The following is an 18,087-nucleotide window of genomic DNA, read 5'->3' as shown; positions in this document are numbered from 1 at the left end:
AAGGTCGTGATGAGGAAGTATTTTCTTCCTCAACACTATCATAGAGAATTGGATAATAGATTACAAAGTCTAGTGCAAGGATCTAAGAGCGTTGAAGAGTATTATAAAGAAATGAAAGTTGCAATGGTTCGGGCTAATGTAGAAGAAGACTGTGAAGTAACAATAGCAAGGTTCTTGCATGGATTGATCGAGACATAGCCAAGACACCCCTACACCCCAACTTATTCCTCATCCTCCCTCTTAGAAAAAATAAGTTATTCTTTAAATCAACTTCAACTTCAACAGTAGCAGGTTAAGTTGTATTTATACTCCTTATACACACTCTAATACTCATCATACTCTCTTCTTTCTTTATAAATAGAAAAGGAAACCCTAGGCCAAGGGGTTGGAAACTTTGAGCACATAATGAATGATAAGCCAACATACTGAGATTTAAAAACTAAACACTAAATGTCTGAACACTCTAGATACCTACTCGATTTATCGACCTCTTCATCTACTCTTGAGACTCGAGATCTACTCATTACGTTTGGAGCATCTAGTGTCGAATCTGGCCTAGGAAGCTTCCTAGAGTCGATCGGCTATATAAACAACCAATCTATTATACATAGAGCTAATCAGCTCTTTGACACAGCCAATCGGCTATATCGTCCTTCAGCTGCTTGTTTTGCTGATTTTTAAGGATTTTTTGATGATTTTCGTCCTTTATTGTATATTTTCATTAATTTTGAGTTATTTAATTGTAGAAGGGTTATAATAGTTTAGTTATTTCCATACTTTCTTTTATTTTGCTTTTATTTTTCTTATAGTGTGTGATGACAAATCCCAATTTGATTGATTAGTACCTGAAGATAACCCATCTAGACTTAGACTTTAAAATATAGATTTTGGTATGAAACTTGCAGTCCATTAGGTTAATAAGATGGTAATTGAGCCTAATAATAAAAATCAATTAGACTTTTATAGGCTTTGCCATGCTAAATAAAAAAATTGACCAATTTAGACTTAGAAAATTAAACAGGCTTGGCATGTAAAATGTAGCCCATTTAGGATTAATAGTTAGTGATTTGGGACATAATATATAAATTGGGCTAGACCTAGTGAACATTTGCATAATTGAATGGTTAATTAGGTTAATAAAATAAAATAGGGATTGGAATAGGCTTAATAAAATGGACTAGAATTAGGTGGACCTAACATGTTGTACTGCTTATGCGTAAAAATTATTATGTTGTGTTTATAGGGAATAGATTATTAATTAATAAAATTAAAAGTAGGAATAGACAAATAAGAAATTTGGTTTCTAAATCCATCTTTGGATATGGCGATGCTTTCTTATGGAATCTAGTTATGTCATGTAAGAAGTAAAAGTGTCATAGTGATTTTTTCACCCAAATGGCGACTCCCTTTTTCCACGCTAGTCTCTGTTACTAGTTAGCATATTCCCAATTAGGTTGAAAAGCCTTGCAGTGCCATAGTCGCTAGGACACTTAGGTGAGCACGCGAAACCGCCGCCTACACTGGCAACTCTACTAGGAATAAAGAAGCTGATTCCAGTGTATTCTTACCTTTAATTTATTATTTAGTAGTCTATTCTTGTATCACTAAACTATTTTCATGCATTTTGCATATTAGTCCTTATAGCCCCGATAGGTCGGTTAGTGATTCTTTGGCTCCACGCGAATCCTAGAATCACGATACTGGCTAACCATCTACGGGTGATGGTTTCGAGCACACACCCAAGAATCTATAGCGACTACAATACTGTAAGGCTTTTCAACCGGATAGGAAACACCTAACTAGTTACAGAGACTATCGCGAAGATGGAGAGTTTGCACCCGGGTAATTCTTCAGGACACTTTTACTAACAGATCAAAATATCTTTTGGTTTTATTGTTTACCTTGTTTTCCAAATTCAATTTTATCAAATCAACTTTGATTGATTATATCAACTTTAAAACTCTTGCAATAGTGTTTATTTCACTAATTCTAGCTTTAAATCAATTAAAATACGAGAATACTTTATTTTCAAAAGACACATATGTATAATATATTTATTTCTTAATGAAATTAACAAGATATATGTTATTTTTGTCATGTAAGTATTTTCTCCTTTTGTCTTTCCAATACTTAGACTATTTTTTTTATAATAAATAGATATTTTTTTTTAATTTTTTGTCATGTTATGATATGTCTTTCTAGTATGTTCTTTTATTTACTTTCATTTTTTTTTTTATAATAGATCAACAAAATTTCTAGGTTTGTTCTTTATTTTTCTTTTAGGATTTGATCTTTTTAAATCAACTTAGATCCAATAATCAGCTTCCAACTCCTATAAATATGTCGATTTCATTAATGTTAGTATGAAATCGATCAAACCAAACAAAAATTTTAAGAAAAATAAAGTAACATTATGAGATTTTTAATTTTATTTTAAAAATCTAAAATTTATCTTTCTTTCTAGTTTTTTTTTTAATATAGTTACCGATTTTGGATTCACAATTATTGTTTGAAATAATAGTGCATCGATCAACTTGTATTTTATTTATTTTTATTGGATTTTTGTTAATTTTTTTGCATGTTTTTGTTATAGAAGAGAAAGTTTCTATTTTTGAATTTTTTTTATAAATTTAAATATTTTTAAAATAAATCTTAAAACACTTTATAATTGATATTAAATGCAATATTTAGATATTTATGAAAATTTCCCAAAGTTAATTCAGCCTTATCCTTCAACAAGTCTGAAATAAACTCTTAAATTTTTTTACAAGAACTTTAATTATGCCCAATTGTTAACATCGTCAGAAATTCCATTAACAATAGGGCATATGATAGGATCTATTTTCTTAATTGTTAAGTGTTAATTTGAGACATACTTAGGAATAGGGGCTCAATTACTTTTTCCCAAATTGTGTAGGGGCTTTTTTGTTTTGACCTTTTGCCTTTAACTTTCAGAGAAAGTTCCTTGACGCGTTATAAAGAAAAGAAGAACAAAGTATTACATCAAGAAAGCGATAATCATAAGATTGTTTACGTTTTCGTATAGTAATTTAATTCAGATTTTTACAAAATCTCTCCCACTTTCTTATTAATTTGTTTTCATCCTCCCAAAAACGCAACAAATTATATCGCTAAATCTCTGGAAAGGAGAAGAGGAAGAAGATGAGAAGAGTGTTCGGCGTTAAGAAAGATAAAGAACCTCCTCCTTCTATTCAAGATGCCTCCGACAGGGTAAAATGCACTCTGCATTTCTATTCTGTCTCTGATGATTGATTATGAATTAGGATATTGTATTATTGATATAAACTGGGGAAGTTTTATTAGGGTTTTTTTATAAATTATTTTGTGTGTGGATTGGTAATATAAGTTGGGTAATTACCTTGATCAGATAAATAAAAAAGGTGATTCAGTGGATGATAAGATCAAGAAACTGGACGCAGAGCTGACTAGATACAGAGAACAGATTAAGAAAACAAGACCTGGGCCTGCTCAAGAGGCGGTTAAAGCTAGAGCCATGAGGGTTCTTAAGCAAAAGCGAATGTAAGTAAATTTTCTGTGTTTTTTGGGATGCAGTACCAGATAATTGGGATTCACCATATTCCAGTTATCAACTTATTATTGTGACTTGTGTTTTATTTGAATAAGAATGAAGGTTGATTTGGTAATATATAGATGTGCTATTCATTGTATATTTGACTATTTATGGCATATTTAATTTCGCTGAACCTAAGAAAGTATATTTTGCTTGTTCTAATTGCTGAAATGATGATATGCAGACAAACTACCAATTGGGATTTTAAGGTGAAACTGTGTAACCCTATTTTCTGCTCTTGTTAATTTGTGATTAGTTTGACTTTTCATCTTTGAATATGAAATTGGCTCGTTCCACCTGAAAATAAAAAAAAGGGAAATAAAATGCTTTTCCTATATTATTTGACATTTTATAACTCTACATGGAATGCATTTACAATCTTAGAAGATGCATTTTTGCTGTATTGCTTTTTAACCAGGTATCAGTTAATGTTAAACAGTGTAGTCCACTTCTTTGGTGCTGCTTATAATCAATTAGTGCCTTAAATTTGGTATACTCTTGACAAATTAACTATGTAAATCTACCATTTTCATTGAAAGACTCTTAAGCAGTAATCTTACCAGATATTTAGCGATAATTGTCATCGTTTAGCAGCTTCTTAGATATGCCTGCACTTGTTTCCAGTTGCAGGAAAGTCTTAACCTATGAAATAATTTTTCACCATACCGAAATTATGTAGAAACCCTGTGTCTACATTTTGACTAGTGAAACCCCAAGGTCGAATGAAATTTGTTGTTTTAGTATGGCACATGTGGCTGGCATATTCCAATTGCTTTTGTATGTTATAGTTAAATAGTCATAAGATCTAACTCTTAACTATCTAACTACTTCAATTGATTATTATTCCATAATAAAAATGCTTTTAAGTTCACATGAGGTGCATATTATGCCAATGTACACATTTATATGAACTATTGAGGCATATAGACAGTTGTCAGCTCTTTCAGTTTAACAAGCTTTGTGCTTTAGACAGCATATAAAGCCTCCAAAGTACTTGCTTCGTGTCAAAGTTACATATAGAAATCTTTTATTATGGTGAACATTATATGACATTTTCCATCTTCAGAACAGAAATCAAGAAAAAAGAAGCCTATTGGTACCCATGCCTCCTTCATTTATCTTATATTTGATAAATGGAAGTGAGTGCTGAGTAATTGTGCTGGAGTTATCAGGGAAAACTTTAGTAGTGATTTTGAACCTGTCACTTTTTGAAAGTTATGCTAGGTCCCATAAATATATCATCTTGAAATCTAATCTAGATGGTCTATCGGACAAATAATTTGTCTAATTTCTTCCACCAAAAAGAATTATTCGATGAAATATGTTAGAAAATTAGTAGATTGAGCTTGAAATGTATGAAAAGCTGTGATGTAGAACCATAAAGGAATTACATGCGCACGAGCACAAACCCTAGCACATAGCTATGGGAAAAGCACAAAGCTTAAAAGAAAGCATGAAGGCTTAAGAATAATAATCTGTTACTTATTAAAACATCACAGCATTCTTTATAATAGAATTACAACGGTATTTATAGAACCCAAAAGTTAACCTATTATTACTAGGATTAGAAATCCTATACTTGGAAATTTTGAACCAACACTAATCGGGAAAATTAAAACTATTACTAATTAGGAAGGAATTCCTAAAAACAATAGGATTCCTAAATAAATACTAAATCATAAACTTCCAAAACAGATCATTAACAAGAAATATATCAAATTTCTTAACTAATAATTAAATTGAAATAATTCCTAAACTTAGAATTCTCTAACTGCATCCTCTGGTTGGAGAAAGCTCGACCCTGAGTTTATTACTGTTGCAGAATGAACAATTGGATTTGAAATTTATGCATCTCTATTGTCTTGGATGGCAGCAACAATTCCATAACCTTAAACTTCATTATTCCTTTTGCATCACCAAGTTCATCAACACATAAGAAACTATAGATTGCAACATTGACTTGCTCTTGAATTCATCATATATAAGAAAATTAATTGGATATGCAATCTTCTTTGTTTTCTCTATGTTCGCTAGATCTTTTTTTGAGTAGGCTCTTCAAATTTTTCTAGCTCAATTTTTATCTTCTTGATTTTCAAGATCAAACTCTTCAAATTATTTCAGCTCAATCTCGTCATTTTTATTTCATTATCATACAATTTTGACTCCTTGACTTGTTGTGTTATATTGACTTTGTATTCCTTTCCAAATATCTTTAGTCTCTCCATCTCTTTCTAGATTTATTCTCCCTTATTACGTTGATTTCAGATAAGATTAGTTATTGGAACGTGTTGTTCTCCGTGTAAGATGATAAAAGATTTTAGACGACATAATGGTACATGTAATTATAACTACTTTGTTGTAAGACCCTTGTTGAAAGCGCATTCTCCATACTTCAAGTCGTTCTTCTCTATCTCGTGAAAGATGTTTGACCGTCAAAAATTCTTCGAATAAATAAGGAGATCTTATAGCACAACCATAGTGACCCCTAAGGTAACACAATTCATCTAACTGTACCTTGTAAACATAGATTTCATCTTGTAGTCTTTGAATTTCAGCCCACACTAGCAATCTCTTTTTTTTTTTTTGTGGATCTGAAAAGTAAATTCACGCAGTCGAGGAAGAGATTATTCAGGTCAAACCTGACCAAATTGATATAGAACCATTAAGGAACTACATGCACATGAACACAAACCAAGCACATAGCTATGGGAAAAGTACAAAGCTTAAAAACATCACAAGGTTTAAAATAATTATCTTGTAATTATTAAAACATCATAACACTCGCTAATAATAAAATTTCTGTGGGAATGTGTAGAACATTATACCTAACCTAATATAACTAGGATTATAAATCCTAAACTTGAAAAATTTTAAACGACTATTTAGTTTAGCTATTTGTAGCAACTGGTAGCTGATAGTTGATCGTTAATAGCTGATGAATATGAGTTGTTTGGTAAAATTTTATTATTTGTTGTTAGCATGTTAAATGATCGTTTAGGGTATAATTTATTTTTTAATATATTCTCATTTATGTTATATTATTTTTTAGTTATGCAAATTATCAGACATAGCTTATAATAATTAAAATGCTTTAATTAACTTTATTCAACATAGTTGTATTTATTATTTAACATATTTATAAAAGCTATTTTAAATGTAGGTGTTAAGAGTTTAAACTCCACTAGTGTAAAGTTTCTTCTTCAAATGCTTTAAATATGAATGTCATAATTATTTAATTATTAATTATAATTTTAAAAGAGTGATTTATTTGTTATGAATTATAAAAAATTAATTTAAAAATAAATTATTTTTTTACTTCTTATTTTTCATAAAAATAATAGTTTAAATCAATATATAAATTTAATTAACTATCAACTAATAAGAAAAAGCTCCAAAAGTGAGCTGATAAAATCCTTAGTTGATTGGGATTAATTCAGTTATCAATTGCTGATTTTTTAAATTTTACAAAGCTGGTTTAATCTTGATGTCTAGCAAGCAACAACTATCAGCTACACAAACCCTACCAAACATCCATTAAATCAACGCTAACTAGGAAAATTACTAACTAGGAAGGAATTCCTAACGATAATAGAATTCCTATATAATTCTAAATCATAAACTTCCTAAATGGATAATTACAAGAAAAGCATTAATTTCATAACTAATAATTAAATAAAATAATTCCTGAACTTAGAATTTCTAACTGCATCAAGATGTAGATAATTGAAATGGGTTTCAGAGGAGGAGCCATTAGATTTTAGAAATCTAATTTCTTTGTTTCTTTTTTAATTGCATTTTAGATTTATGAATTTTGAGGGGATTTTATTTTTAGCCTGAAAGAAGGAAGAACTAAAACTTAAGTTTATAAAGGAAGCTAAAAGATGATGATGGTAAAAAGTAAAAGGGATATTGAAGTACCAAAACCAAGGGATAGTGAAGGGTGGGAAGGAGGGAGAATATACAAGGCCCGTTTGATGGCTGAAAAGAGTAGATTTGGGCCATTTGACTGCTGATTAGGATTTAAATGCTCCATATCAGCTTTTTGTTAGCTTATCTGTTAAACTGAGACAATGGACAAAATTAGAGTAATAGAACCTTCATGACCACTATAAGCCTCGGTGATGAGTTCAATGCCCATGGATCAAATATATCCGTATTTGGTGCATTGATAGATTTGTGTGACCTTGTTTGATGGAATGGAATTAGAATATTTTATTGAGTGTCTTTTTATAGGAAAACATTCTATGACTTGTCTTATATATTGTTTTCTTCTACCATTTATAGAACCCATAAACATATTGGACAGGTATGAAGGACAGAGGGACATGCTTTACAACCAGACATTCAACCTTGATCAAGTTGCATTTGCTTCGGAGGGTATTAAAGATGCTCAACAAACGGTATGCCTCAAAGCACTTTCGAACATTTTCAAAGATTTTTATTTTATGGAATTGCTACTTGAAATTGGTCCATTCTGTTTAGCCTTTACGTGTAAGGATACAGCTTTTAAAATTGATATCAGTGTAATAGGAAGCTATTTATAAATTATGGTCGTGGTTTAATATAAATGTAAAGGTAAACCTTCTAATTAGGTATCAGTATAATGCTCCGTTTGTTTTGTCCATAACAGGCTTGACGTGAACCATGTTTAATGCTTGTGACTGCTAGCTTTGTTATGCGTAAACTACTTCAATCTATTTTGGTTTAATCTGAAATTAAGAATGAGAGAAAAGAAACTACAATGGAAAAATTAAATATATTTTATATGTTTAATTTGATTAATTTTCATGTTAATTTTAAAAACTGAAATAATTTTAATTTGGTTTTGGAGTATGAAATTTAGTTGGATCAAATCCAACCAAACCAAAGTTTATGTTTGTTTTTCTGGTATTATGAAATTTAATTTTTTTTAAAGAAGGCTGTAATCTGAAAAAAATTATGAATATGATAGAATGTATTCTTTGTTTTGTGTATAAAACTTAGAGCCCATTAGTGAAATAAAAGCTTTAGATGATTTAAACATAATAGTAATTCAATCCAAAAAAATTAAGAAAATGAAATTCAAATCGGAGAATTGAATTGAATTGTACCAAATTGAAATAATTTGGTTCAGTTTGCCTTTGTCTAATTCGGTTCTGTTCTTTGAAATTCTATGAGGTTAGGACGGTTTGCTCACCCCTATATCAAATACCCTCCTTGCAATGCAAGAGGAAGGCTGTATGCCTGTACCTGTCCCTAGAGCCCAAAATGCGGGAAGTCTTGTCTGTGTAGAGACCCTTTAGCTATTCTATTTCAGTCTAATAAAAGTCAAAAAAGATCATCTGAATTTCTTGAGAAACTTACATCTCAATATAAAAACTATTTGACAGATATGATAAACGTCTATGTATTCCTTCGGGGAAAGTAATTTGTGATTGGATGTTAGTAAATATACATGGCATACTATTAGATCTGGGCTTGATTTCTGTTCACATACTTGTGTCCTCCACAATCCACCTTGCTAGATCAGCCATGGTTGGCTTGAGGAAAGGTCATTCAGTTTGAAATATTCATTTTGCTTGGTAGTAGCCAAAGGGGGCATGGTTCAAGGCTCTCAAGCTGGATCTTAACACTAATTGGAACATGCTGCCTACCTTGTGAATGGTAGGGGATCCAAGGGTTTCTTATAATGTTCTTTAGTTTGCTATCCATTTAGCTAAGGAGTTATATGGGCAGTGGTCATTTAAAGGTAGCTCTTACTGAACTAATATTTTATGCTTTTCTGTTTTCTTGTCAGATGTCAGCTTTGAAATCTGCCAATAAAGAATTGAAAGGAATGATGAAAACTGTGAAGATCCAAGACATTGATGTATGTGATTTCTTAATTTCCTCTTGCTCCACTTTATATGGTTTTTATGTTAACTTCTTGGTGCTAAATAGTTTAGTTTTGATTGCTGTAGAACTTACAAGATGAGATGATGGACCTGATGGATGTGAGTAACGAAATCCAAGAGACACTGGGTAGAAGCTACAATATACCTGATGACATTGATGAGGAAGAACTCATGGGAGGTAAGCTCAAATATCATCTAAAAGAGCATTTGGCTATTTTCTCTCTGCACATAGAACAAATTTGTCATTTTGACCTTCTCCTATTTATTTGATGTTCATGGGAAGCGAGAGGAAACTACCTTGTCCATCTAATGTATTAAATATTCTTGGGAAAAGTCCAATAAATTACCTTGTCGTTTCATTGATTTTCACATTAGGAGTTGTGGTTCTTTTTCTTGTGCCACTTCAGCATTATCCTGTGCATTTCTCCATTAGCAAAGACTAATAAAATGCGTTAGCATCATTAAATGGTGCTGATGTGGCGTGCTTAGGTTGACCTTCTAATGATGTTAGTGCATTTGGCCATGTCAGCATCTGACTCTGTAGTATTTGACTAATTTGTGCTAATGGAGAAATCATAGGGTCTCGAAGTGACACAAAAACCACAGCCTCTAATGTAAAAATAAGTGAAAGCTTAAAGTACTTTCTTTTACTTTTCCCAATATTCAGTTATGTCTAACAGGTTTATAGAAAGTGTGCAGTCAGCAGTTTCTGTTCCTGCTCCTTCTGTAACCTTTTTCCTGTATGGTGCCAACTGAAGTAGATCTCCAGACTATTAAAATTCAGGGAAAAATGTTTCATTAACTTGTAAAATTTTCTTATTCTAACTGAATATTCAGAACTTGATGCACTAGAAGCAGACATGGGACTGGAAATTGAAGGTGATGGTGTACCTTCTTATCTGCAACCCGATAAGGAACCTGATCTGGATTCAGAACTCAACTTACCTTCAGCACCCACAGGACAAGCAGCAGGACCAGCGGGTAGAAATAATGCCCAGGTAAATCTGATTTTTAGTTTATTATCTTCTCCGCTCAGAAGTCTTTATTGGAAGATGAATAGGGTAGTCTGGCCACTCTTTGGTTGGATTGGCTTCCAGATGCTATTGTTGTCACGCAATTGGCTAGCCTCTGCATCTACATATTAATGAATCATCCTTAAAATAGTTACTCTTTTTTTTTTTTGAGGTGCCTGAAAACCTACTTATGAATTTTAAAGTTAGGCAGACCTAGACATGAAAATCTTCAATCTCTCAAACCTGAAGTGAACAGCTAAGCTCTTTTTGATGTTGCTGATGTTCAAGATATCACAATAAGCTCCTATTGTTTTCTATATGATTGATTGGCGAGGAAATAGTCATAATTCCCAAACTAACGATTTACGTACATAAACTTTGATGCTGGACAGGCTGAGGATGAACTAGGTTTACCTGCTGTCCCTCGGGCGTCTATCCGCGGATAGCCGATTACTGGGTCTGATCCATGTGTAAATATAAATGGTCTGCTTGATGGCAGAGCCCTTGTACACTTATTGTGCAGAATTTGCTTGGATGTGATCCTGTGATTATTCTATCAAACAGATTCTCTTATTTTAATTTAATTGTGAGAAAAGGAGGCATCATCAGCTTGACAATTTGGATTATACGTGTTGAATATATTTTTTGAGCTGGCAGGCATTTCTTTCTACGACGAGGATTATAACAGATTTAATAAGTTTGATTTTGAATGTTCTTTAGAAGGAGCATATATCTGATAGAATTAGGTAGGCAGGCTCTATTTGGGCAGCCTCACAGCTTTAATGTTATGAATTTCTAGACCGGTTCTTCCGATGTGATTTCCATTTTCGTCTTGAACCTGATAAAGAATTTCTACCCAGTCTGTTGCAACGGGGCAGTTTATGCCCTGCACCCCGGTACACCTTGCAGTGTGGGCCGGAGGCAGGTAAACACATGCGGGAGTTCTGCACTTTAGCTGTTTTCTTTTTCCTTTTCACATTTAAGATTTTTATAAATAAATTATAAAAATTAATATTATATAATATAAATTATATATTAATATATTTATAAAATTTAGTTTTTATTGAAGTGTTTTACGATTGATATAATTATTTTGAGTTTAATTATTAAATATAATATTTTTATGAATAATAATAAATTAAGTATTTTTAAATTTTTTTATACATTTAAAATTTTGTGTTAAAAATAGTACAAATATAGTAACACATGTTATAAAGAAATTATATTTCGAAATTTATATATATATTATATATAAATAAAATTAAAAGATAATTAGTAATATATATTTCTTATTTTTTAATTGACTGTATTCTGGAGGATTAAAAATTAATATACTTTCAACAAATGATAAATTAATTGATCTATAAAAACTAATATAATATAATTTTTAAGAATTTTTTACATACTAAATTTTATATTATTAGTGAATGAAACTATTTCTTTTGTAAATTTCACAATTTAAATATTTTATCAATAGGTAATTGATAATTTCAGAATCAGGAATGTTAGTTTTTTATAATGGATATCAATAGCAGTTTTTTATAATGAACATCAATAGCTTTTTATAATGGACATCAATATTCATCTTTTATAAAATAATACTTATATTTATTGAAATGATGTTTATTTTGTATTTAATTAATTTTTTAAATGTTCATTATTTTAGTGAAGGATATTCATCATTTATGATCTACATGTTCATTAATTTATTATTATCATTCAGTAATTATAAATTTATATATGTTTTTCAAATCGTCGTGAAATATTAATTTTCAGATGAAAATAATGTTGATTCCTTATAATAGAGATTAATTTATGATCATTAATTTGTTATTGTCATTCAGTAATTATAAATTTATATATGTTTCTCAAATCACTATGAAATATTTATTTTCAGATAAAAATGATTAATCTTTATAAGAGTTAGATTCATATTTGTTTTGGTGATACATGTTGAAACAATTTTGGAATTGTTATAAGTATTCATCATTTATAGGTATAATATTCATTTATTTATTTAAACGGACATATATAATATAGATATAATATAAATTACTTTTACAGTTAATAAACAAATAGAACGTCGAACTAAATTATCTTATAAATATTTATATTGTGGTACAAATATATTTAAGTAAAATACAATTAATAAACAATAAATATTTAATACATATTTAATAAACATAAATTAATGAATATTTGTATCAATTTAATAAATATAAATTTAAAAATAAAAAGCGTACGTCAGAACTCTGACGTGTGCGTCAAAGTTCTAACACACGTCTTGTACTAACCATACCATATTACAATGTGGTTTGATATGCGGGGTATACGGGACGGAGATGCGATAGTCTTCATTTATGACATTCTTTTTGCCGAAAAATAGAAACATTAACAAAAAGAAAAAAAAAATACAGAACTAAAGAACCCCTAAAATAAGGGACCAGTCTAAGAGGGGATGAAAAACACGACAAGCAACATTATGAGCATCAATATTCAAATCTCTCTTAACAAAAGAAAAAAAGAACTGACGTTTCAAAGTGACAATATCTTTAAAAATAGTTGCTACTTCCACCGGAGGATAATGATGACTAGATGTGACATGAACAACCTTAAGAAGAGCATCAACACTGAAAGAGGGCCTTTTTCAATGCCCAAAGCAAGCCATCCTTGAGAGCTAAACTCTCTAGAATGAAGGGAGAGGTAATAGAAGGATATCTTCTTGACCATGAATCAATACGAACCTTATTACAGTCATAAGCAACCAACCCAATACTCCTAGAGTTTGAAATAAGACAAACAATTGCATCAAAATGAATAGACACTTCAGCAATACCATCATCTAGATAAGGGCAAGTTTCATTATGAGGGATAGGATTGCAAGTATTTTGAAAGGAAACAACCAAGTTGAAGGCATCTTTACCCATCTGAGCTTTCCCCACAACACTCCCCTCACTCCAGACCACATTATTGAAAATAGATCATTCCTACACTTCGAAAGCCTCTACAAAAAAAGAGGATACTAATTGGAGACAATCGCCTGAGTTATCAAGAACTTTAGGGTCATCCACCATTGAGAACCAATAATCCTTCATGCACCCACCTCTAACAATAGAGGAGTCTAAACCAAGAGGGGAGGATCTCCAAACTCTTTGAGCAAACAAAAAGAAAACGGAGAAAAAACACTTGGTTGTTTCCCTCTCACCACATCTAACACAACCACCTTCATGCTTGAAGTGGGCTTTAAGTACACTCCCCATAGGTAGGATATCATATAAGACTTTCCACAAAAACAATTGCAACTTATTATGAACCTTAAGACTCCAGACCTGTTCCCATCTAGGTTTATCATTCCCCAAAGCATAATTGTTCCTCAATCTATTTGAGTTAAATATATCAACTTTGGAATTAAACTAAACAAAATATCCCGTTTTAACAGTATAACTGTTAGATTTATGTTGATGCCAAACTAAACAATCGCTTCTATCAGTATGGCTGATTGGGATTCTCAGAATACAGTCTGCTTTGATAGCTAAAGATCTATTAGTTCGTTGAATATTTTTGAAATAAAGATATAATCATCATAAATTTGTCATACTTCTAGAAGCTCGTTATGAATGAATGCATTTACAATTACAAGATTTCAAAATTGTAAGTGAATATGATTCTATAATTTTTAGAATTTAAAATTATGTAGAAAATATTATTGACTATGATATGTTAGCAAAGACATTTACTACTTTTCATTCATCGAATATACTCATGCAGTAGCAATATCGAAAAAAATATTTCTAGAAATATTATGAATTAATTCGATGTCTTCTTGTTGTTGAGTAAAATAATGAACTCTTATTGAAAAGTCATGAAACTCATCAAATTGGTTCAACTCGAATATGCTCATGCTGTAGCAATTTCAAAAAAAAGTTTCAAGAAATATTATGAATTAATTTGATGTCTTCTTTTTGTTGAGTGAAATAATGAGTTCTTATTGAAAGATCATGAAACTCATTCAATTGATTCTGCTCTATTCCTTGAAGTGAATGAGATAACATATAATAATGTTGGGCATGAACGAGGAAGAAGATGAAAGAATAATCGTAGTCGAGGCTATAACCAAAATTATAATAACAATAATCGTGGTGTTACAAATAATAATACACATTTCCACCAGAAGTGAAAGAATCGCGAAGAGAATAATGGAGCAAAGCAAAATTTAGAAAATCAATGCTATTCATTGTCATGAAAGGGCATTGGTCGCGTACCTGTTCTACATTAAAGCATCTTATTGATCTATATCAAGAGTCCTTGAAGAAGAAAAATAAAAATATAGAAGTAAACTTGGTAGAAAATAATAATGATTTTAGTGATAACTTTGTTGACCTAATACATTTAGATGTGTCAGATTCCTGAAGAAAAATTGATCATTTGTTCGGAGATAGTAGTATAGATGCCTAGAGACTTATATTAACACAATATCTGGTAGTAAAAGAATAATTGAAGGCTCCAGAAGAGTAAACATATTATTATATGGAGGTACATATTTCTTTATTAAGCTTTAAATATATTCGCCGAAATGAATATCATATTAAGACTACAAATGTGAGAAATACTGAATATCTACAACCCTCATAATGGATAAGAAATGTATATTGAAGAAATTATTTACTTTCTCCTCTAGCTTATATTATACATATATGTATACTATTAAACAAATGTGATAGTAAACAAGAAGTTTTCTGACCAAAATATTTTTCTTATTTGGCATAATCGATTAGGTCATCCTAGATCAACAATAATGTAAAAAATTATTAAGAGCTCATATGACCATCCATTAAAAAACCAAAAGATCCTTCAATCTAATGAATTTTCATGTTCGGCTTGCTCTCAAGGAAAACTAATTATTAGGTCTTCACTAGGCAAAGTTCAAAATGAATCATCTAGATTTCTAGAATGTATACAAGGTAATATTTGTGGACGATTTAAGTATTGATGTTAATAGATGCATCAACAAGATGGTCACATGTATGCTAGATTACTTGTTCAAATAATTTGATTAAGAGCACAATTTCAGAATATGCTATTAAAAGAATTCACCTTGATATGCTACTAAATTTACATCCAAGGCCTTTAAAGGTTATTGCATGTCAATTGGAATAACTATTGAACATCCATTAGCTCATTATACTCAAAATTGTCTAACAGAATCTTTTATTAAACATCTCCAATTAATAACTAGACTATTCTTTATGAAAACAAACCTCCCAATAATTACTTGGGGACATGCAATTTTACATACAACAACTATTATTCGTATCATACCAACTAGTTATCATAAATTTTTACCATTAAAGTTGTTTTTTGGCCAGGAGCCAAATATTTTTCATTTGAGAATTTTTAGATATAGATGTATTTTTTTATCTAAACAAAGTTACTAATTGCATATACCAGCTGAAAATACTCCAATTAGAATTGATGTCCCAATAGGACAACATGTTAATATTATAGCAAATGAATCTATAACATACCAGAAGCATGGTAGGCTATCTGGTTCTAAGGATAAAAATCCAAAAAAGAAAAGAGAACAAAATAAATCAAGTGACAATTTCAAAATTGATATTCCCGAAGAGCGTATAACAAAAGACATAGATGAACAAGTAATCCAGAAGAGGTTCAAGTGCTTGAAGATGCTGAAAAAACGAGATATCAATCAACTATATCACTTCAGGTAAGAGATGGGACCGTGTTGTCGACAATGTATTTGCATATACAATAACAATTAATATTGTAAAAGAAAGTGAGGACATTGAACCGAAGTCTGTTATTGAATGTCGATAAAGAAATGATTAGCGTAAGTGGAAAGACGCAATCCATGCATAATTAAACTCATTAAAAAAATGCCAAGTCTTTGGTCTGGAAATACCATATTTTAGTGCTATTGGAGCATTAATATGTCTTACTAATTGTATAAGACATAATATAATATTTTCTATGAATTATCTAGCAAGATATAGTTCCTCACCAACTCGAACATATTGAAATGGTGTGAGACAAGTTTTTCGTTATTTACGTGGTTCATCATATATGAGCTTATTTTATCTACAAGACTCGAAATCAGAATTAATTAGATATGCAGATGCTGAATATTTATCTAATCCACATAAAACTCTATCACGAATGATTTACTTATTTATATATGGTGGCACTGCTATATTTTGGAGTTCTACTAAGCAAACTCTAACTGCCGCATCATCTAATCATACTGAAAAATTGGCAATGCATGAAGCTAGTAGATAATGCATATGGTTGAGATCTATGATCCAATATACCAAAGAAATGTGATCTCCCATTTGATAAGGAAGTCCAACAGTATTATATGAAGATAATGTTAACTTGTATTGTACAATTCAAAGAAGGATACATTAAAGGAGATAAAACCAAATACATTTCACAAAAGTTTTTTTTTTCACTTATGAGCTTCAAAATCAAAGAGTTTTAGATGTTCATCTAGTTCGACCTATTGATAATTTGAAAAATTTGTTTACAAAAGCATTTGAAAAGTTGGTGAATAAAACAGGCATGCACCGACTAAGAGATCTTCGTTAAAAGTCATGTTTTATGAGGGGGAGATTTTATATATTGTACTTTTTTTCTTAATTTAGGTTTTGTCCCATTTTATTTTTCTAGTAAAGTTCTTAATGAGGCAATGTTATGACGTAAATTTTTACATGAATAATGTACTTTTTTTCATTCACTAAAATTGTTTTTCATAAATTTTTTCTTAGTAAATATTTAACGAGACATATTTATTATAATAGACATTCAAAGGGAAGTGTTGTGATAATAATGAAGTGTTTGAATAATATTAGATGTCTATCATTATCTCTATGGATAGATTTCTTATATAAAGAGAACTTTATCTTTATAACTCTATACGCTTATAAATAGATGTTACAATTAATAGAATGACATACACATATATATAAAAAAATTACTCTCTCTTTTCTCTTAATTTTTTTACTTATTATTTATTTTAATATGTTAATGGTACTGTAGTATGTATATATTCCATCTATTAGGATAGTTATGTATTTAATGGTATGTATATTAAAAAGAATCTTGGTGTCTCAACGCACATTATAGAAGGATGTTTATATAAGTCTTTAGCATATTGTTGCTCTCTATTTCTAAAATATGATAGAATAGACTATCAATAACTATTACTTTATTTTTTATATTAATATTTATCGATTCTAAGATTTTATTTTTTTATTTTTAAAATTTTAGATTAGTTATACATAGTCATTTTAATGCATCTAATTATATCCTAGAATTTACTAATAGTAATCTCAAGTTATTATTATCAAAATTATTTTTAAAAATTTAACATGACCGGTAGATTTGTTCTTGTTGATAATCTATATGGGCATTTTCTTTTTTCTTTTTATTATTTATAATTCTCATTTCCTCCCTTCTATTCAAATAAATGATAATTATTTTTCCTCCCATCTCCTTGTTAAGGAATCTTCAAACAAAATAAATTGAGAATTTCTCCTTTCCTTCTCCTCCTCTCCCTTCCTTCTCTTCTCTTTAGACAAAATGCATATTTAAA

The 18,087-nt window shown here is 30.3% G+C and overlaps 1 protein-coding gene across 1 annotated transcript; it reads left to right on the top strand.

The window, feature by feature from the left end:
- The first annotated feature begins 2,916 nt into the window (after positions 1-2,916).
- On the top strand, positions 2,917-11,148 carry LOC8280940 (vacuolar protein sorting-associated protein 60.1). The gene is made up of 7 exons (XM_002518568.4): positions 2,917-3,231; positions 3,389-3,540; positions 7,899-7,992; positions 9,369-9,440; positions 9,532-9,643; positions 10,303-10,463; positions 10,871-11,148. Exons 1-7 carry the CDS (start codon positions 3,163-3,165, stop codon positions 10,922-10,924), a joined length of 714 nt encoding a protein of 237 aa, XP_002518614.1. The 5' UTR covers positions 2,917-3,162; the 3' UTR covers positions 10,925-11,148.
- Positions 11,149-18,087: the final 6,939 nt, after the last annotated feature.

Source organism: Ricinus communis, chromosome 1, assembly GCF_019578655.1.
Source record: "Ricinus communis isolate WT05 ecotype wild-type chromosome 1, ASM1957865v1, whole genome shotgun sequence".
In the NCBI taxonomy this organism is placed as follows: Eukaryota; Viridiplantae; Streptophyta; class Magnoliopsida; order Malpighiales; family Euphorbiaceae; genus Ricinus; species Ricinus communis.
The sequence above is the reverse complement of the archived record's forward strand: the minus strand, read 5'-3'. Positions and strand labels throughout refer to the sequence as shown.

What these genes read in the sequence shown, in the direction of transcription:
- LOC8280940 (XM_002518568.4), top strand. Translation starts at nt 3,163, where the DNA reads ATGAGAAGAGTGTTCGGCGTTAAGAAAGATAAAGAACCTCCTCCTTCT. An exon ending in TGAAGATCCAAGACATTGAT is followed by an intron (nt 9,441 to 9,531) that starts GTATGTGATTTC and finishes TGATTGCTGTAG; the next exon opens with AACTTACAAGATGAGATGAT. An exon ending in TGAGGAAGAACTCATGGGAG is followed by an intron (nt 9,644 to 10,302) that starts GTAAGCTCAAAT and finishes CTGAATATTCAG; the next exon opens with AACTTGATGCACTAGAAGCA.